Below are 25048 nucleotides of genomic sequence, written 5' to 3' on the forward strand. Positions count from 1 at the left end.
TTTTCATTTATCTTCGTCGGCGATCAGTGAGGGTTGGGTTACGGTGCACTTAAAAAATGCCAGAAATGAAATTAAAATTTAACAATAATGTTTTATTTAATTTACACAGAGCCACTCCCTACATTAGTTACATCCACGCCTTCAAATTGAAGTAAAAAGTTGTTTTACAGTACGTACATAATTAATATACCCAGTCTGTGTGTCATGACCAGATGCACTCAAAACTTGATCCAATCAAGTTGCGCTATACTTAGTGGAACCGCTTCATTTAATGATATTACATCTGTTTACTTATAAATAACATAAATTTGAAATAAAGACATTAATTAACAGGAAACAAAATATACATAATAGGAAATATATGTGATAGATTAGCCGAACATATACAACAAAACGGTGTATATCTAAAATTGTCACAACCAGAAATCTATATATAAAAAATAAATTGATGCGTCATAAAACAGTACAATATAAAATTGAATAAAGTGTAAAACATGTAAAGGCCACAATATTCCATTCATAATTTCCATAATATACAAAATCATATAAAATAAACATACACATCAACTTCTGTATATAATAGTGCTGGATAAAAATATATCCTATATTGGCATCTATCTACTAGTTAAATGGAAAGTCTACTAGACAAGTTTTGTAACCCACTGCTATGTTTAAAATGTAATGTAGGTTAATGTTGCTCTGATAATGGTCCCTCATTTTCCCAAGCCGAACTCTTTAGCGTCATCCTCAGTGATGTCACCATATTCCCACATGTTGGAATGGTTCCTTTTCGCCACTTCTTGCGCCTCTCTGTACGAAGCAAGCTGAAACACAATACAATAAGCAATAACCAAAATATATTTGATTATCCCCCCCCCCCCAATAATTAATGACGTCATCTCAAAATTTTCCCGAATAAATCCATCTAAAATATACAAAATATGATACATCTGGAATTGCTTATACAGATGAACCACAAAAAATAATGAATGAGTCATCTTTTTTATTAATTATTAGATGAAATCATTTCAAAATTTTACCAAATGAATGCATAATGGCTTGTGAATTGCCATTGCATTCATATTTTTTTTACAATTGCTTATACAGGCTGACTAAAAAAAAATGAATGAGTCAATTTATCTTAATGATTAATCAGGAACAGCTCACTCCATTTTCTTGAAAATTTGGGAATACAATACCGTTATTATTAGCATTACACTCCACCAAATTGATATACCCATCCTTGCAATAATGTTGATGACTTCATCACAAAATTTTGTAAAGGAAAAACTTCAAACATATGCGTAGCACGCTTCTTTACATTTACTTTAACATGACAGACATATATTTACTATAACTTATAGAGGTATAAAATTAGCAAAATTAAATATTAGAATTTTTCGAAAAAGCTGGGTATGTTTTATTACTTTTTTCTCTTGTTAATTTGTGTAGTTTTTAAAGAATGATGCTCTTTCGTCGGTAGGTAAATATACTTTTTATAAATATATTTTTATATTTTTTATTGGCAGAAATTCTTTAATTTTTCTTCTCTGTATCAACGCAACTTATTCGATCATTCACTAATAAACTATTTGCTAAAGAAAGATTTATGAAGTAATTGTCGAAAGTTACTATCGCACGCAAAAATATTATCGAAACCCAGCAGCGAGGGATTCTAGACTGTTCCGCCTCCTCACTGAGGGTTCCACAATCCCTAAAATTAAACACTTCTAGGTAGAATAATATGAACAAGGATCAAACTTTCCTGGTTTGATTACAGAAAATATTGAACTCGAAACGAGAACTTTTTGAGATATTTTAAATATGTATTTTAAACATTTTAATCCAAACAGTGTTCTTGTTAACAATAATTAATATTTCTTTAAAAAATTTATTACGGGCAGATTTAGATGGGAAGTATAGTAATCGAGTCCGTCGACCGACTCCCTACTTTTACCTTTTCTCGACCTTTCATGACCCCTACAGTACGAAGAAATTGCCGTCTGTCTGGATTTTTATTACACAGATAATCTCTGAAACTACTGGACCGATTGTTGTCAAATTTTATGTGTATTATGAATATCATGTAGATGGTCCAACGCCAACCAAACTTTGTCTAATCATTCCCACCAATAATGTGATGACGTCACTTCAAAATTGTACATAGTAAATGGATTTTAAAATGTATAAAATAACATAGTCCTACACATGTAGTTTATGACTCCGTATAGTTTTTATCCAAAACGTCCAGATTTTTGAAAAAAAAAAAAATTAAAATTATAACAACATTTTGCATTTTAATTTCGAATCTGCAAACCGAATGATTTGATAAATTTTTAATCAAAATATATTTGCTTATCCCCTACAAAAAATCGATGACGTCAGCTCAAAATTTTGACGAATAAATCTTATATAAAATTTGCAAAATATGATCATCACTACATTAATATTTTTTAGATTTGCTTATACCGGGTTTCTCAAAAAAATTAATGACCGAGTCACGATATATTTGTTTATTCCCTCCAAAAAATTGATGAGATTATCTCAAAATTTTGCTGAATAAATTGTACCCAAAAGTTCTGTCGAAACAACTTTAGACTTATTTTTGTTAAAAACTCTGCTAAGGACTGTATAACTAATTTTCCACTAATAATCTTGTTAAGATCATTTAACCATTTTAAATTGATTTACGGTACATTTTGATTTTAATAAATACATACATCTTTATTTAAATTGTATTATTTATAATATTTAATATGTCAAGGGCCTTTAAAATACGTTACTTTGTCAGTGTGAGGATTTTCAAGCGATTCTGTAATGTTTAACACACAAAAAAAAATAGGAAACAATACAGGACAATGGCACTTTTTTTCATATTTCTCTGTCACATTTTGATTTTAATAAATACATACATCTTTATTTAAATTGTATTATTTATAATATTTAATATGTCAAGGGCCTTTAAAATACGTTACTTTGTCAGTGTGAGGATTTTCAAGCGATTCTGTAATGTTTAACACACAAAAAAAAAATAGGAAACAATACAGGACAATGGCACTTTTTTTCATATTTCTCTGTCACATTTTTTTGGTTTAAAACATTAAAAACTTCACAGTTTGATGTACAATACATCTAACAACAAGTGTCAAAATCAGTCATATCTTATAAAATGCTAGCCCCGCCCACCCGCCCTCTATAATATATAATTATGTTCTCCTATGAAGAGAAAGTGAAAACGTAATCGAATCTAGGGTGCGAAAAAAGTAAAAAAAGCGTTAATCGTAAATTGTTATACTATTTGCTACTGGCACTGTCAAAATTGCTACATTTCAATCGGCGATTTTGGAAGAACGATAGAAATTTTCGAAGAAACAAAGCCGAAAATGATTTATGGATGTCGAAATCCACAAGAAAATGTCTAGCCAATTTTCTAAAATGGTTGAAAATGTAAAGTGTCAAAATCAGTCATTTCTTATAAAAAAACTAGCCCCGCCCACCCACCCTCTATTTTCTTGGAAGATATGTCATTTGCTAAAAACAGTCTTATCTTATCAAGTACTAATAATAATAATTTTATATAAAAAAAAAATCGTTATACCTCCCCTTATTGTTATTTCTCCTATGTGGTAGGCAGTTGAAAACAAAAAACAAAAGTCATCAAATTATTGGTGGGTATGATCACATAACTTTTGGTCAGCGTTTTACCATATACACAAAAGTCATAAAACACACCTAAAATTCCACAATAATCAATCCAGTAGTTTCGGCAATTATATGCCTTTAAAAACGTCAATAGTCGACAGATGGACAAAAAGAAGACCTACCTTTTCAAATTCTAGGATTCAAAAATCGACATCACCCAAAAATTATTATTAATTTTTTATTTGATGTCCAACGATAAATGCGGTTTTGGTTGTATTTCTACCCGACACACCGCACCCCCAAATCTAAACCCCACTTACCAGTTTGTTCTGTCTTCGTTCTTTTCGATTTTCCACCAGAAGCAGTCCTTCAGTGATCAGATTCATGACGATATCCCCTTCTGAAGTGCTGTCGACGTGCAGAGATGCGGCGGGCGGAGTTCCTTGTACTCGGTATTCCACGTTCAGGAGCAACTTGCTCACGGCCGTGTCCTCGCGGAGATACTTGATGGCCATCGCCGAGAACTCGTCGTCTTTAGGCAGGCTGACGTAAGGCAGGACGTATTCAGTGGCGTACGGCTTCTCTCCGACGTACGCCGCTGGCAGAGTGGCGAGGCGGGTGGTTGGAAGAGTTTCGCGGTTGCCGTAGTCGAAGTAGTGCACGGTCGCCTTGCCACCTTGCACTTTCTCGACCTTCACCCTGTACCACTCGTCGTCGACGGTGTACTTGGCGGCGCACACGTCGCCGCGTTTCGGCGTGTAGGCGCCGGGAAGAGGCGGGTTGGCTTGGAATTCTTGGCGGAGTTTCGCGTTCAACGCCTCCGCCTTCGGACCTTCGGCGATTGTTTGGACGAAGAAAGAGCCCTCGGGAGTTACCTCGGTTACCACCACTTCTTCGTAGCTGACTTTCCGTTCAACGGTCTGCAAAAGGGTGTGTGTAACACTCGGTATAACATACAAATTACAGCACATAAGTCAATACTCCTAATATGTAACAAGACATTATTATTATCATCACTGGTCTATAATGGCGTGAATTTGAGGCACGTTGTTGAGCAAATAATACCCTAGGGCATTAAGAATAAAAACGCAATTGGCTGGAAATCAACTATTATTTAGTGTACTGTGTATTGCGCGGTCGCCGTATCTACACAACACGGTGATAGCACTAATTTATATTATTGAAATCACGATCTCTGGTAACAGGCAAAGTAAAAAAATCCAAATAATCTAAAAAATTGGAAAAATCGGAACAATTCAAGAAACGCAAGAAACTGAAGAACCTCAAGAAATGCAATAATCCGAAAATAGAAAATACCCAAAGAAATCAAAGGATTTAAGAAAGCCAAAAAATCTAAAAATGCAAACAATCCAAAAAATGAGAAAGATGCGATAAATCTGAAGGAAATAACTCAAAAAATTAAGAAATTCAAGAAACCCAAAAAATCCAATAATCCAATTAAAAAAAAAGGATTTAAGATATCAAAAAAATCTAAAAAATAAAAATAATATCACAAAAATTCCAAGAAATGAAGAACCCCAAGAATTTTTTTAAGAAATCCACAAAATCAAAAAAATCCACGAAACGCAAGAAACTTAAGAAATCCAATAATTCCGAAAATCCAAAAAATGAAAAGTATCCTAAAAATCCAAAAAAAAAAAAACAAAGAATCCAACAAATGAAAGGAAAAAAACCTCAAGAAATTAAAAAGATCGAAAAATAAAAGGATCTAAGAAATCCAAAAAATCTAAAAAAAAATCCAAGGATGCCAATACACTCAAAAAACTGACGAAATCCAACAATTCCAAAAACCCCCCCAAAAAAATCGAAAATTTCCTTTTGGGATTTTTGATCCCAAAAATCAGGAAGATAATAATAAAGCATCTAAAAAAATTAAAAAAATGCAAACAATCCAAAACAAATTTTAGAAATAGGAAAGGTTCGAAAAATAAAAAAAAATCAAGAAATGCAAGAAACCGAAGAACCACAAGAAATTCAATAATCCCAAAATTCGAAAATGTCCAAAGATTAAAAAAAAAAGATTTCAGAAACTCAAGAACCTCAAGAAATTCAATAATCCAAAAAAGAACGTAAATATCCATAAAAATAAAAAAAATCAAAGAATTTGATAAATCCAAAAGATCTAAAAAATCCAAGAAACTCAAAAAACTCAAGAAATGCAATAATTTAAAATATAAAAGATGCCAACAATCTAATGTTCAAGAAAATACAAGAACCTCAAGAAATCCAATAAATCAAAAATTCGAAAATATCGAAAAAAAAAAACAAAGAATTTATGAAATCAAAAAATCCGAAAAATCAAAAAATTCCAAGAAATGAAGAAATCCAATAACCTCGAGAAAACCGATAATCAAAAAATTAAAAAAAAACATGAATTTAGGAAATCCAAAAATCTAAAAAATACACGAAACTCAAAAAACTCGAGATATCCAATAATTCCACAGTCCCAAAAATCAAAAATATCCCAATAACCCAAGAAATAAAAGATACTAGAGAACTTCAAGAAATCCAAAAACAATCCAAGAATCCCAAGCAAATCGAAGAACTCCAAAAATCCAATAAATAATTCTATAAATCCATAAAATCAGATATAAAAAGAAAAAAAAAATAACATTATCCAAAACCTGAAAAAATTGAAAAAAAAAAAATCGAAGATATCAAAAAAATAAAAAAAAACAAAGGATTTAAGAAATTCAAAAAACCAAAAAATCCCAAAAATTCTAAACATTCCAAGAAATGAAGAAACCCAAGAACCTCAAGAAATCCAATAATATCCAAAAAATAAAAAAAAAATCAGAGAAATTAAGAAATCCACAAGATCTAAAAAAAATACTTCAAGAAATCCAACAATTCCAAAAACCCCAAAAAATCGAAAATTTCCCAAAAATTTCAAGAAATAAACAAACCCAAAACCTCAAGAAATCCAATAATAAAAAAAACATCAAAAAAAAATCTAAAAAAATCCAAGAAACAAAAAACTTAAGAAATCCAATAATTCCAAAAATCCAAAAAATCTGGAAATAATATGATAAATGCAAACAATCTGGAAATGAAATATGATAAATGCAAACAATCCAATAAAAATTTAACTAATAGAAAAATCCAAGAAATTCAAAAACCTCAAGAAATCCAGTAAACCAAAAATTCGCAAATATCCAAAAAATAGCAATAAATACGAAATCAAAGGATTTATGAAATCTAAAAAAATCTAAAACATCCGAGAATTCCAAGAAATGAAGAAACCCAAAAACCTCAAGAAAACAGATAATCCAAAAATTCGGAAATATCCAAACAATTAAAAAAACAAACAAAAAATAATTTCAAAAAATCAAATATAAAATTAACATTGTCCAAAAAAACGAAAACATTAAATAATTAAAAAAACAAAAAAGGCGACAAATCCAAAAAAAAATCCAAGAAATGCAAGAAACCCAAAAACCACGTGAAAACCAGTAACCCAAAAAATAAAAAAAAAATCGAAGTATTTATGAAATCCAACCAAAAAATCTAAAAAAATCCAAGAATCCTACGAAAGCTAAAACTCATGAAATGCAATAATTAAAAAAAAAAATAATAAAAGAAAAACAAAAAATGAAAGGATTTAAGAAACCCAAAAAATATAAAAAAATCCAAGAAACTAAAAAAACTCAAGAAATCCAATAAATCTCACAAATCCAAAAATTAAAAAATCGAAAATATCCACCAAATTATAAAAAGAAACAAAAAAAAAAATCAAAGAATTTAAGAAACCCAAGAAATTAAAAAAAAACAAAACATGAAAGTTAATAATTCCAAAAAATCGAAAATATCCCATAAATCCAAAGTCAGAAAATAAAATAAAAATAAAATTATCCAAAAAATCGAAAAAATTGAATAAATCCCCCAAAATAAAAAATCAGAAAAATCCAAACAATTCAGTAATCCAAAAACCTAAGAAAGTAAAAAAATCCAATAATTAAAAAAAATCGAATATACAAAAAATAACAAAAAAATCCAAGAAACCCAATTCAAAGTGCCTAAAATACTGTCGATCGGTATTTGTGACATATCAATACATTAATTCGTTTTTTATGGTCAATTCGCTATTTAATTCCGAGGAAATAAATTAGTTTTTCTCCAGAAAATGCAAGTAAGTAATAAAAGAATGTACAAAGGCGACTCTTTTTGGTAAACATCAAAAACTAAACGGCAAACAGAATTTTCTAAATAACGATTAGAGCACGAACCCCGAAACTATACGAGACGTTAGGCGAGTTTTCCGAGAAATGAGTGCACCAAAATGCCGTATGAATCGCGTATTTTATAATACATTGTTACAACTCATCACGCTACTTACGGTCTTCTCTTCCTCTGGTTGTTGTTCTTCCTTTTCCTCTTCGTAGTTCTCCCACATTCGCAATCTTTGCTGTTTGGCACTGTCTTCGGCTTCTTTGAGGAAGGTAGCATACTGTGATTTTTCTCCGGTGCGGTGTACTGAAGCGAATCCTTCCTTGACGAGAGCGACGGATAAGTTGACGTTATCTACCCAAAGCCATCCGATGAAGTTGCCTGCTTTGTCATGGGTGTCTACCTGAATCGAAACTTCTCTCTGAAGGCAACGTTCCTTTGTAAATTGCAAAGCCTCGTCGCCGAAAGGCTCCCCTTCTACGGCTGCTAGTGCATTGGTTGCTTGACGGGAAGCACGGGGACAGTTTATGCCTCCTGAAGAAGCGAAAAATAAAGTAGCCAAAAAAATATTTTCCAACTTTGTGGTTAAATTAATTTTACAATATATTTAAACCCCTTAGCTTAGGAAGTAAAAATATAATAAAATAAAATATTTTTTCATGCAAATTACTTATATTTTCTAAAAAGTAAATTATTCAATTTGACAGAATAACCATTAGTTTTGTTATATAAACAGAAAATTTTATTTTATTCCAAATATGTACTAATGACAAATTAGAACTTTATTTTGCAGACACCATAAAAGTCAATGTCTGATATGTATAATTAGGTCAATATCTAGAAATGTTGCAATTGATCGGCAACGATGACAAACAAACTCTAAAGCATTTCAACATCGATCAGCAACTTGTTGTAAACACTTTATAAGTAACATTGATGTAATCGTTTTTGTGTAAATGGATATGAATATGAAAACTGACACAAATCGTCTTATTTTCCGAAAAGAAGCAATTTACGCAACCCAAAAGTAAACCAGGCAACCTAAAATGCTCAATACTAGCGGCAATATAGCTCAAATCTAGCAAAATTCACAATAAGAGTAAGCGTTGAAGTTTGAACTACAGAGAAATCGACATTAATTTGAAACAAACCATAATAATTCACAAAAATTGTATACGTGAAATATTTAAATTTTAAACTGTTTGTGACGTGAAATAGTGGCAAACTCGTTAAAAAGCATTACCACGTTGGAGTCCACAAATAATCTGGCATCTACTATTGTCACACACATACAAAATGTGCGTGGGGTTTTCTGAGATGCCCAAGAAACAAACAAACAAGAAAAAAGTATAACAACTCACCCAATAAGAAGGTACACAAACTGTTTGACTTCGGTATAAACAGTCTCAACCTGGTGCCACTTGCAACGAATTCCACAACGGCATCGATTTTCTGCGCACGTTGGAAGGAAGACAGTTCGAGTTTGGCTCGAGCGGCGTCTATTTCGGTCACCCTATGTGCGGGAACCTCTTTTTTATTGTGGATTCCCACTTGCGATTTTATGGCCTTGCTTTCAGCGGTTAATAGTTCGTCGTAACGAGAACTGCGCTGATCATCATCTGGTCTGTATTTTACGACGCTGGCTAGACCTTTTGATACGAGAGCTTCGGCAACGTTCCTGTCGACAAAAAATTTAAAATGGTTGCTTTGAATTGTCGTTTATATCGTACTTTCCGCCGATTGAAACAGTCGCACAAACTTTCTCGGGGTACCCGTCTCTGGCTTCTTGGATGTAGTCGATGACGACGTGCACTTTTTTACCGATCAGTTTTTTGCGTAAGTACTCTCTGGCTTCGAACATCCACGGAATATCGTACAATGGACGGAATCCTTTAGGTCTTGGAGCGGTCTTACCATCTTCATCGGCAACACTAAATGGAAGATGAGAGATTAAAAAGTTTTAATATACAGGATGTCTGACTGAAAAAAAAAATCTATAAACATTATAATTGATGAAAACCATTGCATTGCATTGGTGCCAGTTTGCTATATTTTTCAGTTATAAAATATTTACATGTAAAACTTTCACTGAAATAAAACGTAGTATCTTTATAGCGCAGTCCGCGTTTTAGAAGATATCTCAACCAAAAGAAATTAACAAATTTCAAATTAAATCATTCTCCTAAGTATTAAATTTCTGAAATTGAATCATTGAAAATCAAAAACAGAATCTTCCAACGAAATAATGAAAGGAAAAATATTACCAACCGAAAAATTACCCATATTTTTTCCAATCAATTCATTGTTGGCACACCCTCATACCTCTTGTTATTTAAATTTGTATCTATAACATATTGTTTTTAATTATTTCTTTTAAAAGGTAACATTAATTCTCACAATTAATTTTTAATAAAATTTTGATCAACCATTGTGCTTTTTTGACTTGGTAGAAGACGGTGTGGGCAGTTTTTCCTATTACTTTATTATTAATTATTATTAATATGGTGCATTGTCCATTATCACAACTTATGTGGTAGTAGTAGGAATTAATTGATTAATCACCCACATTCAAAACCTTTTTGTATTCACTGTTTTGTAGTAGGTACTGTTATAAGTTGTCGCACCCAGTAAAAAAAATCACATCCCATAAAAGGTGGAAAATCTTTTATCTTCACTTCTAAATTTTGAAAGATTAATCTTTTTCGCGAATCCATCCAGGATGCTACCATTTTGGTACATCCACGTTTTATAAAGATATACAAAACTTACGTTTTCGTCGAACTTTTGATACTGAAGAAATTTTATGGGGGAAAAAACAAACAAACGATAACCCACGAAGTTTAAAATTTTGTACAAATCGTAATCGCTCTCCCCCAAATTCCAATTTTTCTCTTACATCTGTGTATCTCGAGTAAAATACAGATTTTGTCAATTATATTGCCAAATATGAGATTGAAGATGTTTTCGAAACACATGTTTAGAAATTTATCAATTTTAGCTCTTTTAGTGCAAAAGGAATATAAGGCAATAAAAAACATTAATTTATTTACCTCCATCATTACTGAATATCAATAAGGAAATTACCCTAAAAATATGTAACAGCCTTTCGATAATTTTTTCATTGGTAAAATCTGGTCTATCTTTTTTTTTTTGTTTTTTTTTTCACAACATTTTTTGATACACGCTTTCTTATCGGTCCAAATTACTTTCGGAATTAACCGAAAATTGAAAGATAAAATGACAGGAGTAAATTAGCATCATTAATGACAAAACTGGTAACAAGGCCAATATTTAAAAATAGAACGCTAGATGATAGAACCTAGCAAAAAATATCTTGGCCTGCTACGTGTGATACTAATACTTAATAACAGTATTGTTATCCCAAAATTTTCTGAGAAAATGAAGTGAGCCCTGATTTAATCAATAAAATAAATTGACTCATTCATTATTTTTTTGATCCACCTGTTTGAGCAAATCTAAAAAGTATGAATGCAAAAACTCATCATTATTTGCTCATTTTGAGTAGAATTTATTGGGCAAAATTTTGAGATGACGTCCTCAATTTTTCGGGGACAATAAACACATAGATTTTGAGTAACAATTGACCATGCTTACAATAACTTTAAAACGTCTGCAAGATTTCAAAGTATTTAGTTTGGCAATTCTTGATTTATTCAATAAAATAAATTGAGTGATTCAGTAACATTTTGAGTGATCCTGTATAAGAAAAGCTTAAAAATGAGGTTCTTAATTTGATCAATACAAAATTGGTCGAAGGCTCTAAGCATAATTCGACAAATCCAGCTCTTTAAAAAAATTAGGAGTATAATATATACATTGTTTTTACGATTTTCGTTTTGTGATAACCGCTGTAAAGTAAAAACCAGAGGCATAAATTATCATTCAACACTAGGTAATAGCAATCTGAAGCTCAAGTGTTTATTTATGTTTATACACCGAAAGAATGTCACGTAGAAATTAGTTTCATTTGAATGAGTTTGTCTTCTCAAAACAGGACTAAAATTACTAATTCTAATACAGAGTATTTATTTTTTTATACTTTTTTTTAGAAAATTAATTGCTTCTTGTATTAACTTTTTTGATACATCCTGTATAAATACGTGTACAGCACATAAGGTGGACAACAGCGGTGGATTAATAAATCGCAGACACAGAAGCATAATATAACACTTTAAATGGGGTTTACTTAGCAGAGTTTTATCATTTCCATTGATTTAATTGATTTAAAAAAATATATACAGTTCTATCACTAAACAAAATTATTAATGGATTAACTGAGCGTATAAAACCCATTACAACGAATTATGTACTAACGAATTTGCAGCGGTATTGTCAGTTACCAAAAACCTATCGATTTCTGAAGAAGTTTGTACTTGAAACGTGTAGAATTTACTACAAAATTTGTCTCATAACTTCAGAAATGCGTTTTTTAGTTTTTATCACGGTATATTTCAAAAACTGTTCAAAATCTAGCCTTCGTTTGTCAACAGTAATCTAATCAAACACTACTGATTCTAACAAGATATTTTTATTGCACTAGTTGTTTTAAATTTTAAAAAAATCTTTGTTGCGTGCACAAAAGGTGCATTTAAATTTTCAACAAGCGGGTTTTTTAATTGAAAATTTTATAGTCGATCAGCGCCAAAGTTGTCGATTATGGTCTAAAATAATTTGTTTAAATTCCAATACACCGAATTAGAAAAAATGTTTCGTTATTGATCATCTTAATTTTTTAAAAATAATTTAAGAGTATTAACTACAACTTTGTCGCAAATCAATTCAAAATTTTCAGTAATAAGAAAAACTCGTCTGCTGAATTTTTAGCAGCACGGAAGGGTAACAAAAGAGTTTTTTAAAGAAGTTTAAAGACATGAATAAAATCACAGTTGCATTGTCAGAATCAGTATTGTTCATGTACTGTTAAAAACCTAAGGCAAAACTTGATGCAGATGTTAGAATATGGTGTGACAGCAGAAAAATTAATTTTAAAAATATCAAAATTCAAGAAAAAAAATCGACTTACACGAAACTTTTAATAAATTAAAATCGCATTTTTAATAGAAAAGGAAAGGGAATTACACTAGCCTTTCAAAAAATTCTGCAAACTCATACAACTGACTTATTTAGGTGTGTCGGTATAAAACATTAACTAAAAAAGAACTAAATAATATGCATATTAAATAAATGTAATAATATCCTGCTATTTTTTAGAATTGCTTACACATATTGTTTACAAAAAAATAAAATATTAAGAATTGAAGAAATATTTTTGACGAATTATCTGAGATAATGCATTACTTCACTTCCTTGAAATTTTCGAACCACGTTATAATCAAAATTCCATTGCACATCCTACTATTGTATTTGTTCTCACCAAAATTTCGTACTTTCAACGCAAAAAATGGTTATATAAATCTTTAAATATTATCAATAACACGCTCTGAGAAGCACGCGGTATTTGTCGAACTTCAGAGACAAAGAAAATTCCAAGTAAATAATTGTACAAAATTGTGAAACTATAGGATGCCAATTAGAACAGTTCCCAATTTTTTCTATTATTAAAACGGCCTATTTGAAATAAATGTTGATATAATTGATAACAAACTGTGCTAAAAAGTACAAACGTAATAGACATCATAAAAACATAAAAATCATACTTCAAATAATAAATCAAATTTATTATTTTATCAATAAATAATTATCAGATATGTTTATTCAACTTTTATATACGTGTATTAACCACGATTTGACAAGTTTTCGCGGAGCAAAAACACCTACAGACGTCACACAGAGTCTAAACTAACCAAACGTTTTTATCGCCATTTACGGAATAATTCAGCGTAAAATAAGTAACTATAAAATGAGATTTTATTGTCGAAATTACTCGCGAAACATTTTGTCAATTTTGGACTTGTTTTGAAATGATTTAACAAGTTCAAAAATACCGACATCTTAAATATTCCGTTTTATGATTTTATTAAATTTCTTTTGTCTAATTTGGATATATATACATTGAACCAGGAATGTGGATTAAACAAAACAAAACAAATGTTAATTTTTTTTCTTGATTAAACTTACCGGCCAGGCTCCTTTGGCGGCCTAATGCTCGAGAGGAAGATCTTCTTAGATTGCCCGTTGTTAAGCTTAACAGAGAGTGCGTCTCCATTAATAACTTCGGCAACTGTAGCTGTAAAATCTTTTTCTTTCCCGGTGACCTGAGGAGCATTCGATTGCCAATCCTTCCAAATTCGCAAACGCGCCCCTTTTGCCTTCTTTTCGGCAGCTCTTAATCCCTCAACCCCTGATTTCATGAAGGCAATAGACCAATCAACGCAGTGAGCAAAGCCCTCTTTCAATAAGGCCTCAGCAATATTTCCCTTTGGATGAATGATAGTACCCACAAAATTGTTGTTATTAACAGACTCCAAAACGATGTCAACTTCTCTCTGCAAGAGACGAATTTCCACAAAATAGCGAGCCTCTTCAGCATAGGGCACTTTGATGCTCATGTCAGGTTTTCCATTGGCGTCCAGTTTAAAACCAGGACACTGCAATTTCAAATTAAGACAAGAAACCAAATTATCTACCGGTTACCCTAATTCCTGAAATCATGAGCGTGATGTGATAAAAATCTGGAAGAAGGAACGCCCTCACAGTGGATCCATCACGCACGTGTTCGATGATAGCCTTGACTGGCTTGTAGCCAAGTTTATCAACAAAAGAGCGCATATTTTCAACAGACCATTTGATGTCGCGGACGTGTTCAGAAGACGGACTGCTACCCCATTTACCTTTACCAGCCGCCTTCGCTGCATCTTCGAGTTCGGCCAGTCGTGTACCTTCGGGAGTCTGACGAACCCCCTCGCGACGCACTGTTACAAGACCCTCGGTAACTAAAGATTCGGTGATATTCTCGGCAGTGTTGAAATCTTTGCCCAAGTAGACAGTGCCGTACTCCCGATTCGTGTTCGGTGGCTTCTCGGAGGTGAAAAACACCTCTTCTCCAATGAGTTTCTTACGCAGAAACTCGCGCGCTTCCCAGGCCCACGCCTCATCTTTCGTTGGTTCGGATCTAGAATTGGTGTTTTAGATAATGCATTTTTGGGGAGTGCGTAACCTACTGATCCCCAGCTCTTCGGGCCAACTTAGGGGCGATGATTCCGGAAAAATTGATTTGTTTTTCGGGAGGAGGCGCCCCGGTGGGTCCTCTAATTATGACTGAGTCTCCGGAAAGGATCTGGAAGTGCAGAAATGGTTGTTTACCACACTGAACCCAAAATGTGCCAACTCATACAGCTGATTTAGGTTAATTGAATCAAAGTTCTTGGGAGACTCGCCCTGGGAAATTATGGGGTAGCGTTCGACTTCTCACTTAAATCGAACCGTAAATACGCCCGAAACCATTACAGTAATACATAAATATCGAATGCCATATGTAATAATCATGCCAACCAAGCACCTGGACATTAGGTGGCCATAACTTCCAAAATTTAACCATGAAGTGAATACGGCTTTACGCAAAACGAAGCTGAACAATTGGTTTGAACATTCTTCAAAGAAAAACGACTTACTTGTTTCACAATTCCACGTTTTGGCTGAATTTGTTGGGTAGTCATCGTGAACGGGCCATGCAACTTGTACTGAAAGGTGGATGAACGTCACTGGATCACGTGACTCGGTGAAAGCGTCGTTGGGGGTGGGTTTACGGATTAAACCCTTTTTACCTGACCAGTTGCGTGAAAGTGGCACCAGAATTTTGCTCGTCAACGAAAGGAAGCTCTTAACGGTACGTACCGGTCATTTAGCATTTAATTAAGCACTTAAACCATGATAAAAATTTAAACGTGGCAATTTTTTCAGTTGATTCCAACGCCACCTATAACGCGGACTGTCAATTGTCAAAAAATTACATAACCTCACAAACTCCACAAAAACGCGTGTTCGAAAACAAAAACAATTTATTTAGCTTAAAATCTACACGAATTATCAATCATCTCCATCCTCTGCCTTCATTTGCTCAATTAAACGCCGCCTTTCCTCCGCTTGCCGCATTTTGGTTAAAACGATACTTTCGTAATCTGACGGCTTCACCAGGGTACTCTGGGTTCTATGGTGCTTTCCTGGGGGCACATTTATCCACTGCAGTTTGATTCGATTGGATGGCAAGCCACATTCCATTTCAATGGCCATTTCCTAAAATACATAAAATTACGAACACTCACTATGCGAACATCACCTACTTACTGCTGCTTTTCTTGTTTCGAATTCGACAAGCGCACTTCCCATCTTTTTTGCCGACACCACCAGAGCATTAATATTTCCATACTGCAAGTTTTTCAGTTATTATCTACATTAAACAAAATCGTTTTTACTTACTTTAGATAAAAATCGGTGCAACATTTCATGGGTGTAACCCCCATTTGTGCCATCACCTTTGGCAACATACCATTTGATTTTGATTCTATGGTTAGCGCTCATCAGATCAATCAGATCATTTTCTGATCTATGTTTCTTCTGTGCTCTGATTTCCTCCTGAATTCTCTCTAACTCTTCCTCGACTTGTTTGGACCCTTCTCTGCGAAGCCTTTCAATCTCCGCTCTAAGTTTTTCATCTGCTGTTTTCTCTCTCTTGGAATCACAGGCGCGTTTTTCACGAGCTTCTAAGTCCTCTTTTAATTTACGCCTTTTACTGTCGAGTTCTTTGTGCCTTAAAGCCGCTTCCTTACGTCCTTTTAAAACTCCATCATATGCTTTTCGTGCAGTTTCATCAATTAATATTTCAAGAATTTTCGATAACTGGTGAAACTCTTTTGCAGCATTTGGATTGTCTGGATTTTTGTCAGGGTGACATTGAAGCGCTTTTTTCCTGTATGCCTTTTTAATCTAAAAGAAACAATAATTATAAATCCAGTTGTAGATATAAACAATAGCTCTTACCTCTGGAACACTGCTGTTGGGGTTTACTTCCAGAATCTCATACAAATCTAGGTCTTCAATCTTTACGTTGTCCATTATAATATTTGTAAATTAAGCTAAAATTACACTTTTACCCGTTTGTTCTCGTTATACGTGCACTTGTTACAACGTTTGTGTTGTTGTGTTGACGTTTTTAAGTTTAAATAACCTAAAAATTTGAGAAATTGTCTGTTCTGAAGATGGCGCCACATCCATTTACGAAAAACGCGCGTTATTTAAAAATCACTGTTGCAGAGATTTATTATAAACTACTGATGGATGAACTTCAAGAGTCCGCCCTCGGGACTCAAGAATATTGGGATAATCGCTACAAAGAAGAAATAGCCAATTTTGAAGATCACGGAGATCCTGGTGAGATCTGGTTCGGCGAAGACACCGTCGAACGCACTATTGAATGGATCAAGAAACAAGAATCCATTTCGAAAAATTCCAAAATTCTGGATATAGGGTGTGGCAATGGCATGTTTTTAGTCGAATTATTCACACAAGGATATGTTAATTCATTTGGCATGGACTACTCCGAAGACGCCATCGAGCTGGCGAAATCAATAGCCCAAAAACGAAACTTCAAAATAGAATATTCCGTGTGTAATATTTTAGAAGGGTTGGAGGGTCAGTTTGATGTTATTCATGATAAGGGGACTTACGACGCTATTAGCTTGAATGCTAACATTAAAGAGCATAGGGTAACATATTTAAAAAATATTTTCAAAGGTTTGACTGATACAGGGCTTTTTATCATAACGTCATGTAATTGGACGAAGAACGAATTGGTTGAACAGTTTACGGATTATTTTGAGTTAGTTAATGAGATACCGTCTCCACAGTTTAAATTTGGGGGTCAAGTTGGCAATACAGTTACCTCAGTTATTTATAGGAAACGATAGTTAAAACTTAAAAAATAAAAACTAAGTAAAGGCATTTTCACTTTGAATGCGGTTTATTTCTTCAAATTTAGTTATACAGTTTTGTGTAAAACATGAAATAATATTAAATATGTTTTACGTTTTATGGGACACGTGTTATTCAAGGCGCTAAAGTGGGCAACTGAAGAAATAACAGTTTCTTATTATAAAAACCCAGTGTAGAAATTCTAAGAATGTATGTATAAAGAATGTGTAGTGAGATTTTTTCTTAAGATATACTTACTATTATCTATGCTATTATAGGCAGATAAATATTGATTATAATTGATATGAAATTAGATCCTAAAAACCCCAGAAACCAAGATCACCAGATAAATATAAATTTCTAGCAGTAGGTGTCATTTTCTATGCCCTTAAAGTTCTTGAGTAGTGTCATCATCTTTTATGATTTAAAACAGTGTAACAATAATGTCATTGTATTAAATGAGAATAACCGTATTTTTTATTTAATTTTATTTTGGTTAACAAAGATGTCAAATGTTCTTTGCTTCTTTACTTATTATTAGATCCAATAATCCATTATCGTTAATTATATTTATGGAATTAGTACCGATTAAATTCAGTGATTATCAATCACCCGCTACTGAGTCCCGGCAATCCAGCGCGTCCCCACCTATAATCGTGACGTAGCCCGACAGAAATCCGCTGTCTAGTAATATGAGAGGCAACTGAAAATCGTTTATGTATAAACATTCTTAATTTAAGATGACAAGCGTAACAGCATACGTGAGAGTCAAACAGAGAAACTGTAAACAAAACGACCATCGGTTTTATTGCTTCGACTTCCGCTTATTATATAAAACATTGGGTTTTATTTTAATTTTTGACGGTGGAATTCACAATTGGTTGATTATAAACATGTCTATTCCACATTCGCGGAACCTAGACAGCGCACAAAACAAATGCACGTCTGTAATGTTAAAGTCGATGTAAATAAGCGTGCTACCCTTATGTTTCAACCGAGTTTTTACTTTAAAAAATTTTGTGTCTACCAAATTGGGTTGGTCCAATGTAATACTAATAATAAGTGTTGCCTTTAATTTAATCAATAAAATAAATTGACTTCATTAATTTTTTTGAGCCACCTCTTAAGAAAATCTAAAAAATTGGTCTAAAGAGTTTAGACAGTACTTCCCTCGCTGTCGGAAACTTGACGACTGCATGCCTATTATGTTTTTTTTTCTCATTACATTTTTGTAGTGGGAATTTAAAAAAAAAATTGTGATGACGTCATCAACATTTTTGCAAGGACACGTATATCAGTTGGTATAGATGTAGTGTAATACTAAGAATAAAATTATTGTGTTCCCAAATTTTCGGGAAAATGAATTGGGTCGTTTTGAATATTGATTTCTTATAATCAATAAAATAACGAAACAATTTACTCACGTATACGGCGCCGGTGTGTAATATCTAGACAGCGGATTTCTGTCGGGCTAGGCAAGGCCAAACTCGGTACGGCTCGCACGGGATGCGAATTCATTGCCGTTGCGGACTGCACTTCGTTTATTTGAGATTAGAATAACGTTGTTTCGTTGCACTCTGCTGTTAATTCCCGTTCTCATTTACTTAGCCGTTTGATTAATAAATCGTTAATTATATTTATGGAATCCAGCACGTCCCCCCCTATAATCGTGACGTAGCCCGACAGAAATCCGCTGTCTAAAGTCGCGATCTTTTCTATAGAACCACTCCCTAGTGTAAATTTTCAAAATTTGTTTGGTGTAAGTGACCTTGACGGGTTTCTGGGGGAAAACATATGTGTCAAAAATTTGACAGGTTAGATGGCCCCATTGTCAATGTAGATATTTTATTTTAATAAATAGATGAACAGAACATACAGTCTGCACGGGATACAGTGCGGCATAGCGGAGGGCAACCGAAACATTCGTGTTGTAGTAGTTTCGATTGCCGTATCAACTACCGCTACCAACCGCGTTCGGCGTAAAGTACTAGATGACAGGGCTACCAACTTGACTTTTTATCGAGTGGTTCCGTAGAAATGACCGCTACTCTAGTAATATGAGGGGCAACTGAAAATCGTTTATGTATAAACATCAGTGGCGGCTGGTGGGTCAAAATTTCGGGTCGGCCAAATATTTTGAGTCTACACCTTGGTGTTATATATTTTTGTAATGTATGGCTACTACTCATTAACCACTGACATTTTACGTGCCAGGATGTACAAAACATCTCAAATGTTTCGACCTGTTAAAATAATTTTTTATAGGAAATTGACAATGTCAGTTTGATTCCAAATACTATTAATCCTTAATTCTACTTGTTCTGCTTTATCATTAATTGAGAACCACCGAAACATTATTTTTACTGAGTTCCCCGTCGACCGGCGGCTATACGGCTTGCCGACCCCGGACATCCACAATTAAATAATAATAATTAAATAATGACATGCAGTTAAAAAATATAAAAAAATTGGTCTAAAGAGTTTAGACAGTACTTCCCTCGCTGTCGGAAACTTGACGACTGCATGGCTATTGTGTTTTTTTCTCATTACATTTTTGTAGTGGGAATTTAAAATTGCGATGACTTCATCAACATTTTTGCAAGGACACGGATATCAGTTGGGATAGATGTAGTGTAATACTAAGAATAAAATTATTGTATTCCCAAATTTTCGGGAAAATGAATTGGGTCGTTTTGAATATTGATTTTTTATAATCAATAAAATAACGAAACAATTTACTCACGTATACGGCAACTGAAAATCGTTTATGTATAAACATTCTTAATTTAAGATGACAAGCGTAACAGCATACGTGAGAGCCAAACAGAGAAACTGTAAACAAAACGACCATCGGTTTTATTGCTTCGACTTCCGCTTATTATATAAAACATTGGGTTTTATTTTAATTCTTGACGGTGAAATTCAGAATTGGTTGATTATAAACATGTCTATTTCACATTCGCGAAACCAAGTGAACAAATGCAGGTCTGTAATGTTAAAGTCGATGTAAATAAGCGTGCTACCCTTATGTTTCAACCGAGTTTTTCCTTTAACAAATTTTGTGTCTACCAAATTGGGTTGGTTGGGGTGTAATACTAATAATAAGTGTTGCCTTTAATTTAATCAATAAAATAAATTGACTTCATTAATTTTTTTGAACCACCTCTTAAGAAAATCTAAAAAATATGAATGGAATGATAAATCACAAGTACAAACTCATCATATTTTTTGCATTTTAGATACGATTTATTCGGCAAACTTTCGAGCTGACGCCATCAAGTTTTTGGAGGGGATAAGCAAATATATTTTGACTAAACATTTATTATGCTCTTTATGACCTTAAAACATCTGCAAGATTTCAGAGCATTCGGTTTTGTAGTTCCTGATTAAATCAATAAAATATATTTCCGCATTCATTAATTTTTTTGAGTCACCCTGTATATGCAAATCCAAAAAATATGAATGGAGTGATAGATCACAAGTACAGACTCATCATATTTTGTACATTTTAGATATGATTTATTCCACAAAATTTTGAGCTGACGTCATCAAGTTTTTGGAGGGGATAAGCAAATATTTTTTGACTAAAGATTTATGATGCTCTTTATAGCCTTAAAACATCTGCAACATTTCAAAGCATTCTGGTTAGCAGATTAAAAATTAAATTTCAAAATATTGTTTTATAATTTTGATTTTTTTTCCAAAAATCTGGACGTTTCGGGTGAAAAGTCGATTCAGAGTTGTAAACTACATGTGTAGGACTATGTTATTTTATGCAATTGAAAACCCATTTACTATGTACAATTTTGAAGTGACGTCATCGCATTAGTGGTGGGGATGATTAGACAAATTTTGGTTAGCGTTTTACCATCTACATGATATTCTTAATATAAGTACAAAATTTCACAACAATGGGTCGAGTACTTTCGGAGATTATCTGTCTAATAAAAATCCGGGACGGCAGACGGACAGACGGACAGACGGACGGACAGACGGACAGACGGACAGACAGACGGAAATGGGAGACCTATTTCTTAGTCTTCTAGGGGTCATGAAAGATCGAGAAAACGTAAAAGTAGAGAGTCGGCCGACGGACTTAATGTGACTCGATCTTGAAATGTGTGGCAATTAGTAACTTTTATGAAATAGAAATATATCTGTGTCCTTGTTATGCTCCGTCTTTTCGACAGCAGGTATTTTTTGCTTCCAGGATGGCGATCCTGTTACTGTCATTTGGTCATCAATTGCCTTGGTGGTAACACGTCTTCCACGACTGTTTGCTGGTTACCGGTGACACTTTCTCGTTGAATAGGGCTGGAGTTATTTTGGGACTGGAATAGTGTTCTTTCCGGTCCGTTAACTCGATAATTCTAGTACAGTCTGTCGTAACCTCAAATCGTAAACACATCAAACTTTCGTTGACAGTTCCTACATTTGATAGCGAAAATTACTAGCCTCGCGCTATCTTTGTTTAACACATAGGTTAAGTTCCTCTCTGTCGAATTCCGACCACAGGCAGTTTGCCGTACTTTCTAAAACTAATAGTAGATCTAGTGACTTTAGACGGACTCGATTACAATACTTCCTTTGCTTACGCTCGGGAAGTAAAAATATGAATGGAATGATAAATCACAAGTACAAACTCATCATATTTTTTGCATTTTAGATAGGATTTATTCAGCAAAATTTAAGCGTGACGTCATCAATTTTTTTAGGAGGGATGAACAAATACATTTTGAACAAAAGTTTACCATGCTTATAATAACTTTAAAATATCTCCAAGATTTCAAAGCATTCGGTTTTGAAATTCCTGATTAAATCGATAAAATAAATTCACGCATTCATTAATTTTTTTTTAGTCACCCTGCATATGCAAATCCAAAAATATGAATGGAATGATACATCACAAGTACAGACTCATCATATTTTGTACATTTTAGATAGGATTTATTCAGCAAAATTTTGGGGTGACGTCATCAATTTTTTAGGGGGGATGAGCAAATACATTTTGATAAAAAATTTACCATGCTTATAATAACTTTAAAACATCTCCAAGATTTCAAAGAATTCGGTTCTGTAAATCCTGATTAAACCAATAAAATAAATTCATGCATTCATTAATTTTTTTGAGTCACCCTGTATATGCAAATCTAAAAAATATGATTGGAATGATAAATCACAAGTACAGACTCAACATATTTTAGATAGGATTTATTCAGCAAATTTTAGGGTGACTTCATCAATTTTTTTAGGGGGGATGAGCAAATAAATTTTGATAAAAAATTTACCAGGCTTATGATAACTTTAAAATATCTCCAAGATTTCACAGCATTCGGTTCTGTAATTCCTGATTAAATCAATAAAATAAATTGACGCATTCATTAATTTTTTGAGTCACCCTGTATATGCAATTCCAAAAGATATGATTGGAATGATAAATCACAAGTACAGACTCATCATATTTTGTACATTTTAGATAGGATTTATTCAGCAAAATTTTAGAGTGACGTCACCAATTTTTTAGGGGGGAAGAGCAAATACATTTTGATAAAAATTTACCATGCTTATGGTAACTTTAAAACATGTCCAAGATTTCAAAGCATTCGATGCTGTAATTCCTGATTAAATCAATAAAATAAATTGACGCATTCATTAATTTTTTTCAGTCACCCTGTACATGCAAATCGAAAAAATTTGAATGGAATGATAAATCACAAGAAGAGACTCACCATATTTTGTACATTTTAGATAGGATTTATTCAGCAAAATTTTGTGGTGACGTCATAATTTTTTTAGGAGGGACGACCAAATACATTTTGATCAAAAATTTACCATGCTTATGATAATTTTAAAACATCTTCAAGATTTCAAAGCATTCGGTTTTGTAGTTCCTGAGTAAATCAGTAAAATAAATTTTGCGCATTCATTAATTTTTTTGAGTCACCCTGTATATGCAAATCCAAAAAATATGAATGGAGTGATATATCACAAGTATAGACGCATCATATTTTGTACATTTTAGATAGGATTTATTCGGCAAACTTTTGAGCTGACGTCATCAAGTTTTTGGAGGGGATAACCAAATATATTTTGACTAAAGATTTATGATGCTCTTTAGAGCCTTAAAACATCTGCAACATTTCAAAACATTTGGGTTAGCAGATTCAAAATTAAATTGCAAAATGTTGTTTTATAATTTTGATTTTTTTTCCAAAAATCTGGAGGTTTCGGGTAAAAACTCAATTCGGAGTCGTAAACTACATGTGTAGGACTATGTTATTTTATACAATTTAAGACCCATTTACTATGTACAATTTTGAAGTGACGTCATCGCATTAGTGGTGGAGATGAGTAGACAAATTTTGGTTAGCGTTTTACCATCTACATGGTATTCCTAATATAAGTACAAAATTTCACAACAATCGGTCCAGTACTTTCGGAGATTATCTGTCTAATAAAAATCCGGGACGGCAGACAGACGGACGGACGGACGGACAGACGGACAGACAGACGGAAATGGGAGACCTATTTCTTCGTCGTCTAGGGGTCATGAAAGATCGAGAAAACGTAAAAGTAGAGAGTCGGCCGACGGACTCGATTACAATACTTCATTTGCTTACGCTCGGGAAGTAAAAAGGTTTAAGTTATCGAAGAAATGAAGCCAGAAGTGACTTCTAAGGCCCAAAATCTACAAGAAATTGTATTCAGTTAAATTTCGAAAATCGTCGAGAATGGGTCGAAATTTGCATAATGGAGGTGATATATAATGGAAAATTTCATTTTTGAAAAATTCATCTAAAAATTCTGAAAAAATCCACCCCCCCTCCCCCCCCCCCCCCCCCCAACGAAATCCTGTATCCGCGCCTGTTCTTGTGGAAATAAGACCACCACCCTAGCGGCTGTATGACAAGCTCCTGTAGGAGTAACCCCCTCGACGCGCAATCGGCTGGATTTTCAGGGCCGCTCCCATGATTCCATGCCGATGGTTCCAATATACCTTGTATAGGCGCGATTTGATTTGCGACAAAAGTGGCCCAACGACAGGGCCGCGACTTAATTCCCATTAGCGTTACTCTTGAGTCGGGCCACGCATACACCCTGTGTGTGTTCAACACACCCTTGAGGGTTTCCCGGGCAAATGACAATAGGTCGGCCGCAAAGAGGCGCGACTCCAGGACGAGAAAACGGCGCACTGCTGACTCGGAGGACCGACCTAATAAGGACGGCGTCGTATCGGCGAAAGGTAATTGAATGTAGTATCTACCCTGGATGTCACGTGAGATCGCCGACGTCACTTTTTCCTCACACCAAACGTCTTGCCAAAAGCGTT

The 25048-nt window shown here is 33.6% G+C and overlaps 3 protein-coding genes across 3 annotated transcripts; 1 reads left to right on the forward strand and 2 right to left on the reverse strand.

Annotated features, from left to right (window-relative positions):
- Positions 1–77: 77 nt before the first annotated feature.
- LOC135135326 (staphylococcal nuclease domain-containing protein 1) lies at positions 78–15508 on the reverse strand. The gene is made up of 9 exons (XM_064064352.1): positions 15423–15508; positions 14973–15088; positions 14446–14923; positions 13930–14399; positions 9561–9761; positions 9192–9508; positions 8000–8364; positions 3963–4562; positions 78–824 (listed from the first exon to the last, which is right to left on the reverse strand). The coding sequence occupies exons 1-9, from the start codon at positions 15465–15467 to the stop codon at positions 714–716; spliced, it is 2703 nt and encodes a 900-aa protein (XP_063920422.1). The 5' UTR covers positions 15468–15508; the 3' UTR covers positions 78–713.
- Positions 15509–15546: 38 nt separating this feature from the next.
- LOC135135335 (EEF1A lysine methyltransferase 2-like) lies at positions 15547–18447 on the forward strand. The gene is made up of 2 exons (XM_064064366.1): positions 15547–15637; positions 17062–18447. The coding sequence occupies exon 2, from the start codon at positions 17082–17084 to the stop codon at positions 17712–17714; it is 633 nt and encodes a 210-aa protein (XP_063920436.1). The 5' UTR covers positions 15547–15637; positions 17062–17081; the 3' UTR covers positions 17715–18447.
- LOC135135332 (dnaJ homolog subfamily C member 17-like) lies at positions 15792–16983 on the reverse strand. The gene is made up of 4 exons (XM_064064363.1): positions 16789–16983; positions 16228–16734; positions 16096–16176; positions 15792–16044 (listed from the first exon to the last, which is right to left on the reverse strand). Exons 1-4 carry the CDS (start codon positions 16861–16863, stop codon positions 15838–15840), a joined length of 870 nt encoding a protein of 289 aa, XP_063920433.1. The 5' UTR covers positions 16864–16983; the 3' UTR covers positions 15792–15837.
- Positions 18448–25048: the final 6601 nt, after the last annotated feature.

Source organism: Zophobas morio, unplaced genomic scaffold, assembly GCF_036711695.1.
Source record: "Zophobas morio isolate AGI-343-1 ecotype UQ-CSIRO unplaced genomic scaffold, CSIRO_AGI_Zmor_V1 ptg000024l, whole genome shotgun sequence".
NCBI classification, from domain to species: domain Eukaryota; kingdom Metazoa; phylum Arthropoda; class Insecta; order Coleoptera; family Tenebrionidae; genus Zophobas; species Zophobas morio.